The sequence below is a fragment of the Nannobrachium achirus genome (assembly GCF_963921795.1).
Source record: "Nannobrachium achirus genome assembly, chromosome: 9".
Classification (NCBI taxonomy): Eukaryota; Metazoa; Chordata; class Actinopteri; order Myctophiformes; family Myctophidae; genus Nannobrachium; species Nannobrachium achirus.
The window spans coordinates 32747387-32768123 of record NC_137818.1 but is presented as its reverse complement, the minus strand read 5'-3'; the positions used below and the strand labels follow the sequence as shown (position 1 = coordinate 32768123).

Below are 20737 nucleotides of genomic sequence, written 5' to 3'. Positions count from 1 at the left end.
AAAACGTAAACGTGTGAAACTTGGAGATACAAGGTTTCTGCCCGACAACGACGATATTATAGAACCGTGTATTCATGCCCCAAAATACCCCGGTGAAGCATACACCCATGTGTGCGAGAGGATTAATTGGCCCACACTCACGAGCTATACTGTTCGTGTAAGAACATAACAACAACCTCTTAGCTCCAAGGAGCCCTGCAGCCCGTAGGGAGAAACACAGCAGGGGAGATGGAGAAGGATCATGGCTGAGAGAGAGCGTATGGGAAACACAGGAGAAGATCAGGTCAGAGGATGAAAAAGCATGATTCCAAGGGTGCCACGTTTTGAGTTCCTAAAACATGCGGAAGTGAGCTCGCAAACGTGTTCCCTCGCCAAGGTTTCCAATGTATTTTCCCCCATAGGGTTTGCGTTTAATGCTGAAAATAAGGTCTGTGGTTATCATAAGTACACCCGTTAAAGGAATGCGATGCGAGACTATGCGGACTAGCCAACAGCAGCTAGTCTGGACTCCTGAATCGCTGCCCTACACATCTCTGCAGTGCTGTTAGCTCCACACGCGCGCCGCAGAGTGTCTACGTAAGCGGTGCACCTCTTTACCCTCCCAGCTGCACCTTTGTTTGGAGGAATACGTCAACTCCAAATAACCTTTTTCGATCATTTACTCACCCTGTGTAGCCTTGAATTCACGGAGAGTTTTTGTTTTCACACATTCTTTACAAAAAGAAGTAACAGCAAAGTATAATCCAAGGTGTCCTGCTGTAACCAGTCGTATCCTCAGTACTTCCAAGAGAGCATTTTTCACTCAAACGTGACTAAGACACCAGCCTAGGGGTGTAAACAGTCTCATGCACAAACGAGGAGCATGCTTGGCGTTTGCTGTTGTTAGTCTTGAACCCCAATTTTGTTTTTCACTTCATCAAGTGAAGAAAATACTTGTATTGATGAAGTCAAAAGAATCTCGATTTCTGTTTGCGAATCTCTTCATTCACCGTGAAGGAATGCAACAAAAACAAAACATTGCATGAATTGAATCCTTCACAGGGTGAGTAATTGATAGAAGAAAGAAAGAAAAAAAAACTCAACAGCGAATGTTGAAGCTGCGCCTTCCTACGCTTTTATTAATTGCACGTGTGGTTCAGAAATCATAAAAAGCGTATTCATTTGTGGTGATTATCTTGTTGCTCCAGGACTTATTTTCTTAATTTATCCCAAATCCAATGCAAAGATTCCATTGGAAATGTGCCGAGTGAACCCATGGCAGAGGTAACATCCAGGTTGGCCAAACCCCTTGTTGGCAAAATCATAGTTGAAATGTCTTTCCTTTAAGCGCCAAAGAATAACCAAGTTCAGACTCTGCAATGTGAATTTTGCCCACATGTGCTACAGATTTAGTTCTGCCCCAGATTCTGCCCCAGCAAAAGTAATCAATATACCATCACAATCATTACCACTTTCTCCATTTATGCGTAGGCTATTCAAGAATCAAACCAAGTTTGAAGTGAGCAGTGGTGCGTGGCCGTGTGTGTATGTAGCAGTTCATTTCAGGGTTGTGTGTGTGCATGCGTGTTAGTGTGTGTGTGTGTGTGTGTGTGTGTGTGTGTGTGTGTGTGTGTGTGTGTGTGTGTGTGCGTGCGTGCGTGCGTGCGTGTGTGTGTGTGTGTGTGTGACTCAACAGCGCCACTGGTCAACAGCGGTATTGCAGCTGAGGCTACAAAGTAATTAAGCAGTGCTTCTCAAACTTTTTCATGCCAAGGACCTCCACATTGATTATGTATACGGCCGTGGACCCCCATCTGGAAATGTTTTGTGCCAGCCAGGGATCCCCAGAAGAGAAGAGTTAATTATTCAAAATTTGTCTGTGTGTTACTATGTTACTATCTATGTATGTTTAACCCTTTAAGATCATGTCCAGGAACCTGTTCGATAGCCCCCGCTCTGTGGTGGCCGTGTGTGAGTGAAAAAACTAAATTTCCCATGATTCCTCGCGGAAATAGTATTGTATACATCCTCGCTGCAGAAAGATGGATATATCTCCACTTTTTGTCCTATATCGCCCGTTTGGTCAAAACGGGCTGTTTTCTATGGACCATAGCTTACACACAGATCATCGCGGTTGTATTCTTTCTTCTCCGCGGGAAGGAAAAGACTTGGCCGTGAACGGGAGTGGCTCCATGCACAACGCGCATGCTCTGCGTGCATAGCACCACCGAAAAACTGGTAAATACAATAGGAAAGCCTTGTGGCAGTCATTGTTAACCATTATGTTATGCTCAAACCTTTTCATGTCATGGACCCCAAAAATGATATGTATTTGGCCATGGACCCCCATCTCAAAATATTTAGTTACAGGGACCCCCCAAGAAGCAAAATTTGAGTTACCAATGTTAAAAATACATACATTCAAAGATTTGCACACATGTTCGCGACTTTCAAAAAATAGCAGATATACAAGCTCTGTGCCGCGCTGCAGTGAGCTTGTATATCTGCTATTTTTCAATAGCCAAAGTATAGAATAATTCCAGGTCTTTAATGGATTCAGAGTCTTATGAACACCATGTCCACCGCCTCGCGGCTCACGGTAGAAAGCGGAGCGGCGTTCTTACCTTGGCCATCTGAGCCTGCACACCGCCCGCCTTCAGCGCTGTCACTGCTTTCTGAGCCGAGGCCGGACTGTCAAAGTCAACAAAGCCATAGCCTGCAGGGACCAAGACAGACAGCACGCAGACTTAATACCTTCTTTGACAATGGGGAATGCATACTATGGGGATTCTTTGGGCACAAGAATGCCATTGTCTTCTCGACGAGAGGCAGGTGGATTACGAAATGCCTACCTATATACGCAATATACGTCACAATGCAGACCTGTGGGATGGGCTTTATTGCACATCTAAGGCATAACTGGCACCTTGGGTATTCAGAAGGTATTTATTAGTGGGATTAAAGTAACATCGTTGCTGTCGGGCAGGAACCTTGTAGGCTATCTCCATATTTCAAACTTTTTGCATTTTCCCCCCCTCCTATATTAATGGCATACTTTGTCGCACAAGAGTGTCGCGCAAAATGGCGAAACTTATGAAACTGCTATTTAAGAATAGCGTTTTTAAGAATTGAGAGTGGAAGTAGTAATTCCGTCTGTTGGTTTTTGAGCGGTGGTCACGCCGCTCCTATACGTGGCCGTGTGTGTAGAGGTACGTGTGTGTATGTATGTGGGTGGGTGCGTCCGTATGTAGCCTCAAGCCTGTGGTGTAGTACCTTTTCTAACCACACATGTTAAGGGAGGGGCGCTGTTTTCAGGCCAGGCCAGGCCAGGCACACACACACACGCGCACACACACACACACACACACACACACACACACACAGGGGGGAAGGGGGAGGGGGGGGGTAAACCACCGCTCAGTTCACACGGGTGTGATTTTAATAAACTAAGAGCTTTTGACCAAATAATAACTACATTGGATCTATTGGAACACAGGTAATGTTTTAGCATTTCATTAGCAAGTAACACTTTTGGACACATTGTGTGCTTGTAGATCGGCTATTATGGCTATTTCATTTTTTGTTTTGCGAAAGTGGTTAATTCTGTCTGTTAGTTTTATAAACATTTAGTGAAAAGTATTAACAAGAGCTTGTTGACTTAAGTAATAACTACATCGGATCCGTTGGAACACAAGTTATTTCTTACGGAAAAGTAATGCTATCCGACACACAAGGTTTCCACCTGATAGTGACATGCAATGGATCCATCAAGTAGCCCGCTTTATTATAGAACATGCAGCATAAGCTCAACTCCTCACCTTTGCACTTGTTGGTGGTTTTATCCAAGATGGCCTTGGTGGACACAATCTTCCCATACCTGGAAAACATAATGATTGATGCTTGAGAATAGTGCTTTCAATGTGTACAGAAACTCTGTCCTTGTTTACCTCCGATATTAGCATCAAGCAATATAGTATTATCTACACTGAAAATGCAACATGGACTGCATTCTGAAAGATAACTGAATCATAATTCCTTCAACGCATTCAGCAAAATGAAAACTGAATGAAATAGCATCAGCTGAAAGTAATTGGTGGGTGTAGGAAAATGTTTTTGAAAGGACGTGGGACACAAATTGAATGAAATAAGGATAATAACTGCTGGATACGCTGAGAAAGAACTATGGATTCTAATATCTCATTCATTCCGACACTGCTTGCGTGTCGATACAGTCTAGTATCTCGGGGGCAATGATACACAGTGACATGACCATATTTTTGTGAAAATGAATGTCTCCGCATTTTCCGACAGCATCACAGCGCATTGTCAACAAGAACAATTGTTCCATTGTCTGGCCATAGTTGGCTGAGCTATAGGTACGGGTGCAGACATATAGGATAGGCCCTGGCATGGGCCGACGCTGCTTTGCTGCACTGTGCTGTGCTGTGCTGAGTGTTGTCTATCAGCTCCCATCTCTTCAGGCATGTGCATGCAGTGTAATGTGATATGCCTCTCCTTGGCTGTCCTGTCCATTGCTGGCTCCCATCCACACTCTCACTCTGCTAACAGGCTTCTCTGTAGGCAGCATTCTTTCCCCTCAGCTGGGTCCTATTGCCCCTCCTGTTTAACCACATGAACCCTAGTGCTGTATCTCTGTTCTGCGGGAGAAATGAGCAGATCTACAAGCTCACAAGGTGTCGTGCTGTGAGCTTGTGTGGATCGCCTATTCTCACCGAAGACAAGAGGTTTGGTGTGTAAAAGAAGGGGGCCTAGTATTGAGCCCAGGGGGTTCTCTAGGCAATATAGAGATAGGGTTTAATCTGGCACAATTGTTGCTTGTATAGTACCAGTAGGTTTGTTGGTGCTCTTCAAGATGGCAAAACGTCTAGATCACTAGAAGTATGTACAACTAGCCCAGTTAAACAATAATTGGATTGTTTATGAAAAGTATCAACTACAAGTGTTCACACATTTTCTAACACTCGCCTGATTTCACCCAGATGCAGACCGACATGTCGAGCTTTTCATTCCTCCTCTCACAAAACTATTGGCCACATAACATGCATTCAGTGTCAGAGGAAACAACCGAACTGAATTTGTCTGCACGGCGTTGGCTCTTGTATTATGCATCTGACCTTTTATACATTACTATTTCATGTCACACTTCTCCAAGCTATACACTGTATGTGCATACAGTAGGTGTGCCGCCATTCCAATCTCTACGAAACTGGTAAATTAAAACAAAGCCTATCCTTACCTCCCCCTGACCTATCTATTGTAAATACCATTTATTTTACATTGTGTTTTACAACTGTTTTTCTGACGATATCTTCGGCATAGTACTGTGTTCTATCTGTTTGTCATTCAATGTTATATGAGTAAAAAAAAAGGATCTCAATTGAGACAAGCCATAGGCGTTTTTGGGTGTATCCTTTTAGTTGACCTTGTACCAGTGAACTGTGCTGTCATGAAACTGTAACTTTTCCAATGCAAACCTCTAATAAAGTCTTCAATCAATCAATCAGTACTTTGGAATAATTTCTTCCCAGGAGCAACCGACCAACGATGAGTTTTTTTTTACAGTCGCCGTTGATTCGAATGCATGCTAACGTTTGAGCGAGGATATATCACTCGTGTTTGCGAGCTGCGAGCCCTGCCCTGCTTACGCAGTAGTAGAGAGATGCCTGTTTAGTGAATTCAGCTCTGAATAAGCTGGGGCTATATGATGCAGAGCGACGAGGGGTTTGGGGGGGGGGGGGGGGGGGGGGGGCAGTGGGGGGGTCGGGTTGCGTTGGAGACGCAGCCATGTGTGAGAAGAGAGCGCAGTGTCCAGTGGGCCCTCCCCAGTGTCCATCCATGGTCAACCACCCGAGCTAGAACTGGAGCTACAGCACAGCCTTCCAGAGAGAGAGACGCTGCAGGGGCCAGGGATGCAGAAACCCCCCCACCTCCACCACCCCCCAACCACCCACCCACTCCCATTCCTCCATCCCTCACTCCCTCCACACTACATATCCAGGGGCGTCAATTGGGTATGGCAGATGTATGCAGCTGCCATACCCTGGGTCCAGGGGGGAAAATAAAATTACTTTATAAATGTAAATCCATGAATGTCTCTTTGTCTATCTGTGCTGGTTATTATGTTGTTAAATTACAGTAAAATAACTACAAATGCAAAATGTTACAAAATTGTCACTTTAACAAGGTATTCTCCGCTTCTCCCCATCTTGACATGTTCTGCAGGTCAGCTGCACAGGTGCAATGCATTATTGTTAATTGTGGCACGTTTCCTAACATGCCAAGTTTAGCTGCACTTGAACAACCGTTCCAGGCTGCCATATCCAGCCTAAGAAACTGTAGAAACGGGGGAAAAATAGAATGTACTTAAATAAATGTATCATGCCTGTTGCTAAGGTATGGCAACATGACTGGTGTCTTGCACGCGCGCGAAGCACCAGTCCTGTTGCCATACCTTAGCTTTTTCTGAACTGACGCCACTGACTCCCTCCACACTACATATCTCACCACTTCTTGCATAGAACAACTCACAGTTCTGTGTGTGTGTGTGTGTGTGTGTGTGTGTGTGTGTGTGTGTGTGTGTGTGTGTGTGTGTGTGTGTGTGTGTGTGTGTGTGTGTGTGTGAGCTCCCTGTGGGGGAGGGGAGCCAGCGCAGCGCTGTTTCCTGATAGCAAAGCACGCCTTTTCCTCTTGTCCGAACCGCCGCCGAGTTGGAAAGGCGACCGCCTGGGTTTTGGTTCGGGACTTTCACTTTCCTTTCTCGTGCTGCTTACCCTCACCCCCCCGCCCGGCCTAACCCTCCCCTTCCCGCCATCTGTAACCATTCTTTGTCAAAGTACTGTAACTGCCCTCGGTATCGCTCTCTCTCTCTCTCTCTCTCTCTCTCTCTCTCTCTCTCTCTCTCTCTCTCTCTCTCTCTCTCTCCAGTCCAGTTCAAACAGAGAATTACACGGCCTTAACAACAGGCGCCGCTCAAAAGCAAATTTCATGCAGTGATTTTATCTGCTCTGTAAAAGCAGAAATATGAGAACTACCCACACAGAGCAGCACCTGACACACAAACCCCTGAGTTCTATTCACTCCTCCCCCTCTGATCCCCCCCCCTCCCCTCTTCCCCCCTCTTCATGCCATTGCCCTTGTTTGTCTTTCCCTTTCCCCTGGGCTTGCCGTTTCCTGTTGGGTTGGGCAGCCTCATGTGAGCCATATCTTCCAGACAGCTGTAAAATAGCAGACCTCTCCCTCACTGCATGTTACTCTCTCTCTCTCTCTGTGTGTTAGGGATGGGACGATATGAAAATGTCATACCACGATTATCGTGACCAAAGAAATCGCGTTTAACGATATTAGCGCGATAATCAAAATCCATTATCCCGGGGCGGAACATTTGCCAAAAAACAGCCGATCTACAAGCTCACAACACGTCGCAACGCGACGCGTTGTGAGCTTGTAGATCGGCTTTTTTTTGCAAAGACATTTGATAGAGAGTGAAAAAAAGACTGTATCAAGTACGTATATTATAAGTACCTTTTACCGATTATAGAGGATTAAATGGTACCGGATATGCAGCTCGGCAAATAAAAGGTGAATTGATCCCAGTGCATGACGGAGGACGATATCACGATAAATTAAATCTTCCCGATACAATTATCACGAGTGTTTTTTATCACGATAAACGATAATATCGCTTATCGTCCCATCCCTACTCTGTGTGTCTCTCTCTCTCTCCTCCTTTTCTCCCACTCTCTCCTCCTTTTCTCCCACTCTCCTCCCCTCTCAAAAAAGTCTCTTTCTGCTGTTCTGGTTCTCATCACCAGGCTCCAGTATTCAATTAAGCAAGCCCAAATCATTCATCTCCACCCAACTTGTTTTGATGTGTTTCGCCGAGGATCTAAGAAGCGCAGCTCGCGTGACGCTGTTGTTTGACGTCTGACTAGATGTTGCCCACATCACAGTTTTCAGACAACATTCGCACTCATGAGCAACATAGCGAGGCATTTACAGTGCAGAATTTAAACAGCATGGTGTTGTGGAACGGCCACTTGAATGAAGATTAGTGCTTTAATCGTCATTCAAATGCCCTTTCAATAGACTTTCAATAGAGAATAACACTAGGGTTGGACTCAAACTTGATTTTATCTCATGAATAGACCCCCCACCCCTCCCCCCACACGCAAGCGCACGCACGTGCACGTCGTTTGTACAGTATTGCGATAATCCACATTTTCGGTCACTGTATAATAGTTTGGGATAATCGGGTAGTCTCTTTTGTATTCTTGTGTTCTTTTTGACATTGTACATTATTCAAAGCTTAACCATTCAAATATGACTAGCTTTCTTCATGCTGTAGGGTGTGTATGCTACGTATGTTAAAGCAGTTTTCTCTATCCTGCCGAATCAAAAGTAACATGTTACTGTATATAAACAAACTACTAGCATACACACATTTTGTAATAACAAACATTTGCCTATTTCTTATTAACATTCATGTATTATTATTATTATTATGTATTATTAGTAAATGAAAATGATTGACATGACCACATGTCATTTGATATTAGTGATACTTTTGATATATTCTCAAACAGTGCTCGATATCGGAATATCCATTATCGGCCCAAGCCCTAAGGAGCAATAATGTACATTACAGAAAGCGCGAAATAGCGGGAGAGGGGAGACTAAACGTTTTCAGTGCCTAGTTGTTGGAAAGTCTGAGCTTAGCTGTATAGCAAAGTTTGCAGCCCAAACGCTTGTTGATTTTTCCATAAGGCCACTCACTGATGGCACTTACGACATACTTTGAGGATGAAAGATGTGTTCAAAGGGGGGAAAAATACTCTGGGTTTGCTTTAGCAGTGGTGCATATTGCAAATGTGAAATTAAATATTCCTAAAACAATGTCATAGGTTGGTTGATTCCTTTCGCTACCAACATTTCAATCCTTCCTTACATCCATCATTTTGTTTATTCAACCATCCATTTTCGGGATTTTTGGGCCAATATCTAATAACAGGTTAAATGCATGGTCAAATCCATCGATACCTGTCAGATACCAAATTACTGTTACACATTAACTGCGATTCTGGGTGCAGACTGATGTGCATATTAGTTCAAACTACTTAAACGTAGTAATAAAAGATGTAATATTGATTTATTCCAACCTATTTGCTTTTATTTGTTCTACAGGCAGACAGACCCTTTTGAAAGCTTCTCCAGAAAACACTGACTGGATTTGCTGCCTTAAATCATCACAAAGGGCTTTTTCAGCTTCACATTCCAACATAAATCAGGATAAATCTTTTAAGAGACTGATATTGCATTTTTAAATAAATGCCAGCCAATACCAGTATGATGAACAAGTCATTGTGAATCCCTAGTCCATTTAATTGTCCATCACTGTGTTCTACTTTTACGTCAGGGATCTATAAGGGATGCAACACCATGTCGATGGACTCAGGCCAAAAACAAGGTTTATTGAGAGGAACCAAACCTCTACACACAAAATAACAGGTGCAAGTAATATATTAGTGAATGGGCATTTAGAGTGATGATATAAAATGGATTTACGAACCGGACCCTGAGTGGTGCCAAAAACAATAGTAAAACCAAAAGATGGATGATTCCCTATCACTCCAAACCCCTGATCTGCCCTGCTCTCCTGGCCTGGCTCATTCATGCCGTGGACAGCCAGAGGAGAGAATTACTGCAGAGGTTCGTGTGATTTGTAGTCGGTGCCACTTACGGCTGACAGAGTTTGACCAGATCCTGGTCTGTGGTTCCTGGGTGGAGGCCGCGGATGTACAGGTTGGTTTTGCTCAGCTGCTCTCCCCCAATGCTGCTGCTGCTGCCGCCGTTGCTGTTGCTGGTGGGGTTGGTGGTGTTGGGGCTGGGAGGGGCCATGTGATGGCTGGACGGAGACACATAAGTCGGCTGCAGGGGCGAGAGGAGGAGGATGGCGTTAAGCCTAGTTCAGACCAAAGAGTCGCAATGAGATGAAACCGTTTTCAAGTCAGTTTTATACTTTGCCAGTATCATTCGCCGAAAATAGCAGATCTACAAATGGAGATAACCGTAATGGTCTAAATGACCATTTAGAGTTTGGATTGGCATATAAGCAGATGTATAGACATTGACAATATGAAAATGTGTGGACGGATGATGGTATGTCTGCCTAATAATCTATTAGATATAGTAGGTAGTTTGAACCAGGAGTGGTGTGAGCCAGACAGTTTCTCAGACCTCAAGGCCCGGTGGGTGACTCTTACCCACAGTCTTATCAAGAGAAAATCAATCAGGAACCCAATTAGCCAGATCACCAGCTTCAGCGGCTGGTTAAGCTAAAGGCACACTGTCCAATAGGCTAGTGGGTCAGAGCCAACACGTCAATAGCAATTTCAATGCCTTATCTAACTTAAGTGCTTTTTCCACTCACTGTACCCTGGTTTACTAACGAGACAAACTATAAAACCTCACCCACACCCAAAACTATGAGGTCAGGTCACACACAAATACTCCAAGCATTTGCTACCAACATTAATCGAACTGCAGTAGCCTCTGTGAGCCACCAGCAACAATTCAATCAAACCATCGAGCTATCGAGATATCGAGCTAAACCCTGCTTGGGAAGGGGAATCATTAACTGTTTGAGCAAATGGCCGGCCAAGTCAATGTCCACTTTTAGTCCATGCAAAAAAATAGAACAGAGGAAGAACCTGCGGTTCCCAAGGAAGGCATCGAATGGAAAGAGCAAAAGTAATTATCTTTCCTCAGATAGAAATCCCTGCACACACACCGTCCAAAGTTTCAATTTCCAAGCCTACCGACTCCACTTGTCAGCTAAAGCTGCCTGGCACTGCTGTTGTCTCCTGCTCAATGCTGCTGGAAGGAGGAGGAACTGTTTGATTAGTTAGGGTCACCAGTCCATGCCTCAGGGAACAATGAGATGGCTTGTTGGGACACCACAAGGTCACCAAGTGGACCGCTGGCTTATTAACAAGGCAGGGAGTTGCCAAAAGATGGATGACAGAATCAAGCTAATTATGCCCTCGGTCCTATTTACTCATTTAATGTGTCCTTCTACCTGCAGTAGTCAGTTATTCCAAGTTAGACACACTTTTAAGTGTGAATGTAAAGCCATATATAATCGGATTTGTGCCAAAATGCCAAAACAGGACAGTTTTTATCTGTGCTGTAACACCACAACAAATTCCTGTGTGTCCTTGTGACACATTTGGCAATAAAGTGTTTCTGATTCTGATTCTGATTCTGATGTGTATGTGTACACAGTAAAAACAGAAAATGAACCAAGGTGGCTAGGTTGTTGACATTAATCGTGTATATCGTCATTGTCGGGTGGAAACCTTGTATCTCCAAGTTTTAAATGTGTACGTTCTTTCGCAAAGTAAGGCCCTGCTTCATCATACAAGGCCGTCGCACAAAAGTAGTGAAAACAGCCGATCTACAAGCACACAACGCCTCGCACCGCAAGGCGTTGTGTGCTTGTAGATCTGCTGTTTTCACTAGTTTAAATCATTTTTAAAATGATAAATGCAAAACAGACGGTTCTGGACATACAAGGTTTCCACCCGACAACGACGATATGTTATATAGCAACATCCTCTTTAAAAGCTCATAAGGCGCGACAGCAATCCGTCCTCGTGTTCTTTCACTGGCTATTCAGATTCTATCTGTTCTGCATCCCTGCTAGGCAGCTGCCGCCCGACGTTCCCCCGAATGGTTTTTGATCAACAGCCACGTCACAACACAACACAATCTCCTTCATCAAACTCAGGGAGCCGGTCAACCCTGGTTCCATTTGTCACCGTGACTGTCATGGAGCTCATTCATGTTGGCCTGTGCCTCCTCTAATCTCTCTCCCTCCTTCAGCATCAATAGTACATTGTTAGTTTTTCCACAATCACAGCCCCTTCCTGTGCCTTGCCTTTCGCCTCTCGCTGCAAGGCGGCCCGCACGGCCTATCGGGAGGGATGCACCTGCAAGAGGCCTGGAGAGATAGGATCTGGCCGGAGAGGAGAGGAGGTCTGGGCCCGGGCCTGGCTTATTGAGGCCTGTCTAATTGGGATCTGAGCTTGTTAGCAGAAAGCGCTAATCCCTCTCATGTGCTCTCTAGTCAGAAGGCAGTGTCTCATTAAGAGGCCACTCTGCTGGGCTCCTCCTGAGAAGAGGATGGCAGGGAATCAGATCCTCACACCTTGCTCCCCCCGCCCATCTGCCCCAGTGCCCAGCTGCCAGCTCCAGGTGTTTCTGCCACACATGCAGGGAGGCCCGACTGTGCCAGCGCAGTAACGCTGACACGTACGCATGCAGAACACGCACACGCACACGCACGCACGCACGCACGCACGCACGCACGCACGCACACACACAGTACAGTGCAAGTGAACACAGAGACACGACGCACGCAGCCACACAAGCACATAAAGCAGATTAAGTGCGGCTATATAAATGTTATTCATTATGAATGCCGTTTTCCCCCAATCTGCCTGTGATCTAGTGTGTTAAAGACTCTGCACGAGAAATTACGAATTCCTGCCTTTTGAGAGGCCCGATGGGCCTGAGAGATTGCCAAAGAGTTTCAATGTGTGCGGCGAATGCTAAGCCTTTCATTTGCCTCCGTGCATGATTGGGAATCACAAGTCTCATATTACCGTCTCTGAGATCGCATCAATAAGGCTCACCCCGAGTCAGTCAGTCAGGCAGTGCCCTGAGCCTGACCCACTGGCATCTAATTCATGTCGACCCTGTTTCTCATCCTTCAGTTAACAATTTCCTTCGTGTTTGCTCACACCACTCCTTACGTGCAGAACACAATGCAGAGTCTGAGCATTATTTACATTCCCATGTAATAAAAAAAGAAATTGCGTTTGTCTCCTGGAAAGGGAGTGTAGTCAGAGACATGTAAACTGCATTCCTTGAATTAAAGCGTGACGCGTCACAACTTCTATGCTGATTCAGAGGTCGGTCCTGTCCTGACACATAATATGGGAAATCCTTCTGTGTCTCAAGTGCCTCACACATCAACCTACAAGAAAAATGGCATCTACATGGCACTATGATGAGTTAGTGATTAATACATCTTGAACGCCCTCGTTTATCGTTAAAATGCTTCTGATCACTGTGAGCAGAGGCTGTTGGTCTAGTATGCCGGCTTCACATCCTTGTTACCATCACCGTTAATGTTGCTGGCAAAAAGGATTGAGTCTTGTCTCGCATGTCACTGTTTTTTCAATGCCGGGTTTGGGGACCACCAGGGGTCCACATGGATCCTTTTTGGGGTTTGTGACTCTCAGAGTTAAATTATCGGTGAGGATATTACAGTGTCTATTGGGGTCGCAGATATATATATAAAAAAGTGTTCCATTTGTAAACTCCATTTGGATCCATGGTGGGCCCCAGACCATACATTGAGAAACAGTGCAGTATATGTGGTCCTCTCCACACCACGGTGTAGAGAAAAGAAGTGTGCTCCAGGCAGCCGCCTGGCTGCTGAAGACAGATGATGTGATTACAGTAGGAGAGAGCAGAGGTGATCCCCGCCGGGAGCAGGTGACTCAAGGACTTTTTTATCCGAGAGAGAGAGAGAGAGAGAGAGAGAGAGAGAGAGAGAGAGAGAGAGAGAGAGAGAGAGAAGCGCTGAGCATTAACTGAGGCAGGATGTATGGCTTTGCTGCAGATAGCAGCCCAACAACAGACAGACAGTCAAAGCCATCAATAGAAGCTACAACTCCCCTGACTGACTAAGCTTTTGCTCTGGCTACAAAAGGTGCCGTTTGCTTTGGTAAAAGCAACGCTGGCTGTGGTTTAGTACAGTTATACTTACAAAATGTATCTGTCATGTTGTACTTCATTCATCCTTGATTCACTCCGAAATGAGTACTAGTAAACCATAATCCAACCGTATATTGCTAATATGCAATCAGACAGTAAAGTAACGGTATTTTACCAATAACATAATAGACGTAGCAGTTTTTTTAAACAGAACTTTGTTTTTCCTCATTCTTTCTTAGTGCAGTCCAAAATGACATCTATATTATATTATATATTATTATATTATAATATAATATATATTATTATTATATTATAAAACATATACAGTATCTAAAATGTTTCAAATAATGACAATTAAAAGAAAGTGATGGCAACAAAAACAACAGAACGTCTTCCTAACAAAACTGACAGCACGATGAGAAACGCAATACTAAATAATGGCACACTATGGCCTAAAATGTGCCAAAAATGTATTGCATGTTATTATAGTCACAGTTTAAATCAGTTTAAACTGTTTAATGAAATGCTAAAATGTTGAGTCCTACCTGCTTGGTAAAAGTAAACTTAACAGGTACCGTAGAAAAGATCATGTTTTTACAGACACAGTCACTTTATATAGCACTATATTTTCTTCTACAGTACCCCAAAAAAAAAAAAAACAGCATGAGGCGTTAAAAAATAAAAAATAAAGAATTGAAGTGACAAAAATCCTCAACAGCCGGCGGCTAACAGGTGAGATTTCTTCTTTCTCCCCTTCTTCTCAGTCAGTCCAGTTCCACTTTGAAAAAAATATATTCGGCACAAAAATCCATATAAAGTCTCACGAGTGGCTGTTTTCAGTTGGCACGGAACACTTCACTGAAAGGAGGGTAAACTATATGAACTTAGCACCCAGGTTTTAAAGTAAAAAAGGGCGATTCAGCCGTTAAGAGGAATGATCAGGCTCCCTTGTCCATGTGAACTGAACCACTGACAGCCAAGAAATCAAGGTATGCGAAACACAGAGGGGGGAACAGGAATGTGGGGTGGGGGGGAAGAGGGGGGGTTAATCGAAAGCAGAAGAAAGCAGGGGGAAAAAATCTCTTAATCCTTTTCTTTTCCCCACCCTTTTTCATGTAGTAAAAGACACAGACCAGAGGTTACCCACTTGACGCTGGATTTACAAGGTTTCCCCTCTGTGTGACTTTCGGAGCTCTCTAACAATAACGTGAAATAAAGCTGTTTCTTTTCATGCTTTCTTTCTTCTTCTTTTTTTAAGTAAAAAGCCATGAGTTAGCAAAAGCAGAGAGCGCTTGCTTCTTTTTTATTATTATTATTAGCAGTTAGCACATTGTCTGAATCTAGAATTCCAGGAATTCCAGGTCATTAATCTGAGAAATCTGAATTCCTGCCAACTGTGAGGCGGAGAAGGGAATAACATTGGGAAGGAAGAGGAAGGTGTTGGATTTCAGCTTTGTTAAAACAATATTCAAGAAACTGTGTTCTCAATCAGAGAGAGGCATCGATTGGCCATTTGACTGCATAGATATAGCCCTATAGTAGGCATATTAATGCACATGTACATCATCAACCCATCAATACAAAACCAAAACAGACAACCATACAATGTCAAAGTGTGCCGTTAGAAAACATACAAAGGACAACAATCCTTATTCATTCAACTAAGTTATTGTCATTTTTGTAGATACTCGTCTCGGGCATACAAGAGAGATAGCCCACAACACATATTGTAATGCCAAATTTGTGGCACACACACACACACACACACACACACACACACACACACACACACACACACACACACACACACACACACACACACACACACACACCACCATCATTGCCCAATGTTCTCTATTTGTTTCAGTATACAATCATTCACTCAAAACTCATAGCTGAGTTGTTGCAACATTAATAAACATTATTATTATTCATTATTAGAGCAAGCAAGGTAGGCTAATCTTTGTTAAACTAATCTCTGTTTGTGTGTACAGTTGTCATTGCTCGTCCTCCGCCTGAATGATGTACAAGTTTCATGATTTATATCAGGCATACATTAGACTTATAGCTATGTATCAGGGGTCCTTGAGGGAGTTCCAGGGGGTCCCCAGCTAAATGATAGTTATAGGAACCAAATGGACCCTTAGCCTATGTGTCTGTAACCCAGAGAGTGTACAAATGGAACACACTCAGAGTTAAATTAATATTGATTTTACAATATAAATTGGGGTCCCAGAGCATTAAATGGGGGTCCGAAGCCTAAGCCTAATGCATGTCAAACTGGGGGTCCTTGAAATTAAAATGTTTGGGAATCACTGCTAGAGCCATAAAATCTTCTCTTATAAGGTTTGATTGATTGATTGATTGTTTGTTTGTTTGATTGATTGATTGATTGATTGATTGATTGATTGATTGATTGATTGATTGAAGATGTTATTAGAAGGCTGCCTAGGAAAAAGTACAGTTCACTGGTACAAGGTCAACTAAAAGGAGATCCCAGTATAAGCTTTTGGCTTATTTACAAAGGTCCCTGGCATATCTTTTAAAATGTGGGTCCACGGGCTGTGTCAATTTGGGGGTCTTTGCCATGAAAAAGTTTGAGAACCACTGCTATATAAATTATGTATCTGTAACTGAACCCCTTTCAGCCTTTTTTTCTGCCATGCAAACGTTTTCGGTCATCATTAGTAAAGACTCAAGGGGTGGGGCATATCTCTACGCGTAAAAGAGAGAGAGAGAGGGAGAGAGAGAAAGAAAGAGAGAGAGAGAGAAAAAAAAACTTTGCTAACTTGTCGATTATTCAATGAAACATATGCGCAAACAGTCGATAAAGCACCAATGAAATGAACATACATTTACATCCATCATAGTTAGTCTTTTGTTGCCTGATCCAGAGTCTTTCGGGCATCTACGCACAATTTTGCAAGCTTATACTCTGTGTGTTTATGGAAGAGAAGAAGAACAGCGACCGTATTCGAAACAAACGAAAGCCACGGGCAACATTGTACTGAGCGCTCGTGTTCGTTTACAATTATGTTACTACAATGTAACTATGCCGGCGATCGACTGTTGAACACTTAACGTTGTAACAAGCGACTATAGAGTTTATGTGTTGCCTGTGTGATCCTACTTTCAAGGACACTGCAGCTTATCGCCGAGCCACCTAAAGACAAGAGATCAGACAACACACCACATCGAAATAACCGACCCGTTCAGAGACAGTACAAACACAAACACATCTCTTTACCTTCTTGTTATTTCTGCTGGTATAGCCGTTGTATGGGTTGATTGCTGTCCTTGGCGGCACAGAGAGCAGCATTTTTACAGCACTATGTCCGGAGCGGAGATCACAGCCAAGGCAGTCAGCTGACGTCAGCTAGGGAAATTCAGCTCTGGAATAGTGGTAGTGATTGGAGTCGCTCTCCAGTCTCCAGCACTCTATGCGATAAAGAGCGCGCTTTGCTAAAAGCATTGCTTCCCAAACATTGCCATGTCAAAGGAGCCCAACACTGATAATGTTGTGTTTGGTCTTGGGCCCTCATCTGAAAATATTTTTTATTAACAACAAATCTTATTTTATGGGGGTCAAAATCTAGATTCATAGCCTTTAGATCAAAATAGTAGATCTAATAATCCATAAATGAAAAGGAGCGCGTGAAGAAGATGATTCTTAATGTTATCCCTGTTCAATATCGGCTGATAAACAATCCTTTATTATTTCAGTATTTTATGTTGTGTTGTATCGTGTTGTTTTTATAATGTTAAATTAATCTCTCTCTGATTGAGTCTGGATCTGACCTAAAGTTCAAAATGATAATGTGTAGGCCTATTGGAGAATGAGCAATAATGCCAAACACTGTCCCACAACATTCTTAATTTTCAATGACCAATGAGGCCTTTGGATGCATGCCTCTCATCATAGAAAGTGTTTGTATAATCAACTGAAGTCGCTTGGCAACTAAGTCCCCTGACCCCTTGGCCTTGGTGTGTGTGTACCCAGACTGATTAGCCCTCAAGTGTGTAGAAATCATATGCAAGTGTTCACTCAGACTCAGCCATTATACTGTGCATTGTCCCGACCATATCATCTATCTATAAATGCGACAAATCTCTGCGTGTATGTATCTCTGCGTGTATGTAACCCGCGTATCTCGAGAACCGTTCGTCCCACCGGCTTCAGATTCGGCACGCGCGTTCCCCGACGCGGCGCGGAGTGCAGTGCCGAGCCTCGACCCGACCCGACGCACGGTTTTCCGAAACCGGCGCAAAACGTTCGGAATCTCCTTATGCAGAGCTGATTGTTGACATCAGGCTGTTCCGGAGGAAATCGGCACAAGCGCTGACTCATTGTGACATCACTTCATAAAAGGCTCTGACATCACGTACGCCACATGAGTCAACAAAAAATCTCTGTGAATGTGTATGTATGTATGTAATCCGCGTATCTCGAGAACCGTTCTTCCCACCGACACGCGCGTTCTCCAGATATGGGCATAAAATGAATGCCCGTATGCGGCGCTGATGTCTGACATCAGAGTTTTCAGCAACCGGTACTGTGTGTGCAGAGATCTCCATATATGGGCATAAGGGGACAAAGGCAAACAGATGGTCAAAACGTGTCCTATGACAACAGGTATATTGGGGTTTGCATTAAAGGGTGGGGCATTCATGGGGTCTGCTCCAAAAAAGAAAAAGACAAACATAAGACAAGCAACAAAGCGTGGGACTGGGAGGATGACTTGAATGATGCAGATTTAAGCAGGCTGCGTATTCTGCTTAAAGAAGAAACAAACAAAAAGCGACAGAGATCTCCATATATGGGCATAAAATGGACGCAAATAGACAGATATCTCCATATATGGGCATATATGGGCATAAAATGGACCCAGAACTATATCTGCAGTGATCTCCATATATGGACATAAAATGGACGCCGACAGATAGATACAGATATCTCCATATATGGGCATAAATGGACACAGGCAAACAGATGGTCAAAACGGGTCCTATGACAACAGGTATAATGGGGTTTGCATTAAAGGGCGGGGCATTAATTCCCTATTTACATCGTTCCCGAGTTGGCCAGGTCGCCGACTAGACGCTGGGTTTTCCGAAACCGGCGCAAAACGTTCGGAATCTCCTTATGCAGAGCTGATTGTTAACATCAGGCTATTCCGGAGGAAATCGGCGCAAGCGCTGACTCATTGTGACATCACTTCATAAAAGGCTCTGACATCACGTACGCCACATGAGTCAACAAAAAATCTCTGTGAATGTGTATGTATGTATGTAATCCGCGTATCTCGAGAACCGTTCTTCCCACCGGCACGCGCGTTCTCCAGATATGGGCATAAAATGAATGCCCGTATGCGGCGCTGATGTCTGACATCAGAGTTTTCAGCAACCGGTACTGTGTGTGCAGAGATCTCCATATATGGGCATAAGGGGACAAAGGCAAACAGATGGTCAAAACGTGTCCTATGACAACAGGTATATTGGGGTTTGCATTAAAGGGTGGGGCATTCATGGGGTCTGCTCCAAAAAAGAAAAAGACAAACATAAGACAAGCAACAAAGCGTGGGACTGGGAGGATGACTTGAATGATGCAGATTTAAGCAGGCTGCGTATTCTGCTTAAAGAAGAAACAAACAAAAAGCGACAGAGATCTCCATATATGGGCATAAAATGGACGCAAATAGACAGATATCTCCATATATGGGCATATATGGGCATAAAATGGACCCAGAACAATATCTGCAGTGATCTCCATATATGGACATAAAATGGACGCCGACAGATAGATACAGATATCTCCATATATGGGCATAAATGGACACAGGCAAACAGATGGTCAAAACGGGTCCTATGACAACAGGTATAATGGGGTTTGCATTAAAGGGCGGGGCATTAATTCCCTATTTACATCGTTCCCGAGTTGGCCAGGTCGCCGACTAGACGCTGGGTTTTCCGAAACCGGCGCAAAACGTTCGGAATCTCCTTATGCAGAGCTGATTGTTAACATCAGGCTATTCAGGAGGAAATCGGCGCAAGCGCTGACTCATTGTGACATCACTTCATAAAAGGCTCTGACATCACGTACGCCACATGAGTCAACAAAAAATCTCTGTGAATGTGTATGTATGTATGTAATCCGCGTATCTCGAGAACCGTTCTTCCCACCGGCACGCGCGTTCTCCAGATATGGGCATAAAATGAATGCCCGTATGCGGCGCTGATGTCTGACATCAGAGTTTTCAGCAACCGGTACTGTGTGTGCAGAGATCTCCATATATGGGCATAAGGGGACAAAGGCAAACAGATGGTCAAAACGTGTCCTATGACAACAGGTATATTGGGGTTTGCATTAAAGGGTGGGGCATTCATGGGGTCTGCTCCAAAAAAGAAAAAGACAAACATAAGACAAGCAACAAAGCGTGGGACTGGGAGGATGACTTGAATGATGCAGATTTAAGCAGGCTGCGTATTCTGCTTAAAGAAGAAACAAACAAAAAGCGACAGAGATCTCCATATATGGGCATAAAATGGACGCAAATAGACAGATATCTCCATATATGGGCATATATGGGCATAAAATGGACCCAGAACAATATCTGCAGTGATCTCCATATATGGACATAAAATGGACGCCGACAGATAGATACAGATATCTCCATATATGGGCATAAATGGACACAGGCAAACAGATGGTCAAAACGGGTCCTATGACAACAGGTATAATGGGGTTTGCATTAAAGGGCGGGGCATTAATTCCCTATTTACATCGTTCCCGAGTTGGCCAGGTCGCCGACTAGACGCTGGGCCGCCCGCTTCTAGTTTGCATAATACAGCTACAAATAGTTATCAAAAATCAGCGCCACTGACAGACAGGAAGAAGACAGGCCAGTATTCTCATGTTGATCTATCATGCACAGGGGATTTCATCCTGATTTCATCA

The 20737-nt window shown here is 43.9% G+C and overlaps 1 protein-coding gene across 1 annotated transcript in view; it reads right to left on the bottom strand.

Annotated features, from left to right (window-relative positions):
• The window catches only part of rbms2b (RNA binding motif, single stranded interacting protein 2b), a 27356-nt gene extending 10240 nt beyond the window's left edge, over positions 1 to 17116 (bottom strand). Inside the window, exons 1-4 of the mRNA XM_080733077.1 lie at positions 17030 to 17116; positions 9737 to 9924; positions 3798 to 3856; positions 2604 to 2695 (exon numbers count right to left, since the gene is read on the bottom strand). Of these exons, the coding sequence (XP_080589203.1) occupies positions 2604 to 2695; positions 3798 to 3856; positions 9737 to 9924; positions 17030 to 17101 (411 nt within the window). The 5' untranslated portion in view covers positions 17102 to 17116. The remainder of the gene's footprint in view (positions 1 to 2603; positions 2696 to 3797; positions 3857 to 9736; positions 9925 to 17029) is intronic.
• Positions 17117 to 20737: the final 3621 nt, after the last annotated feature.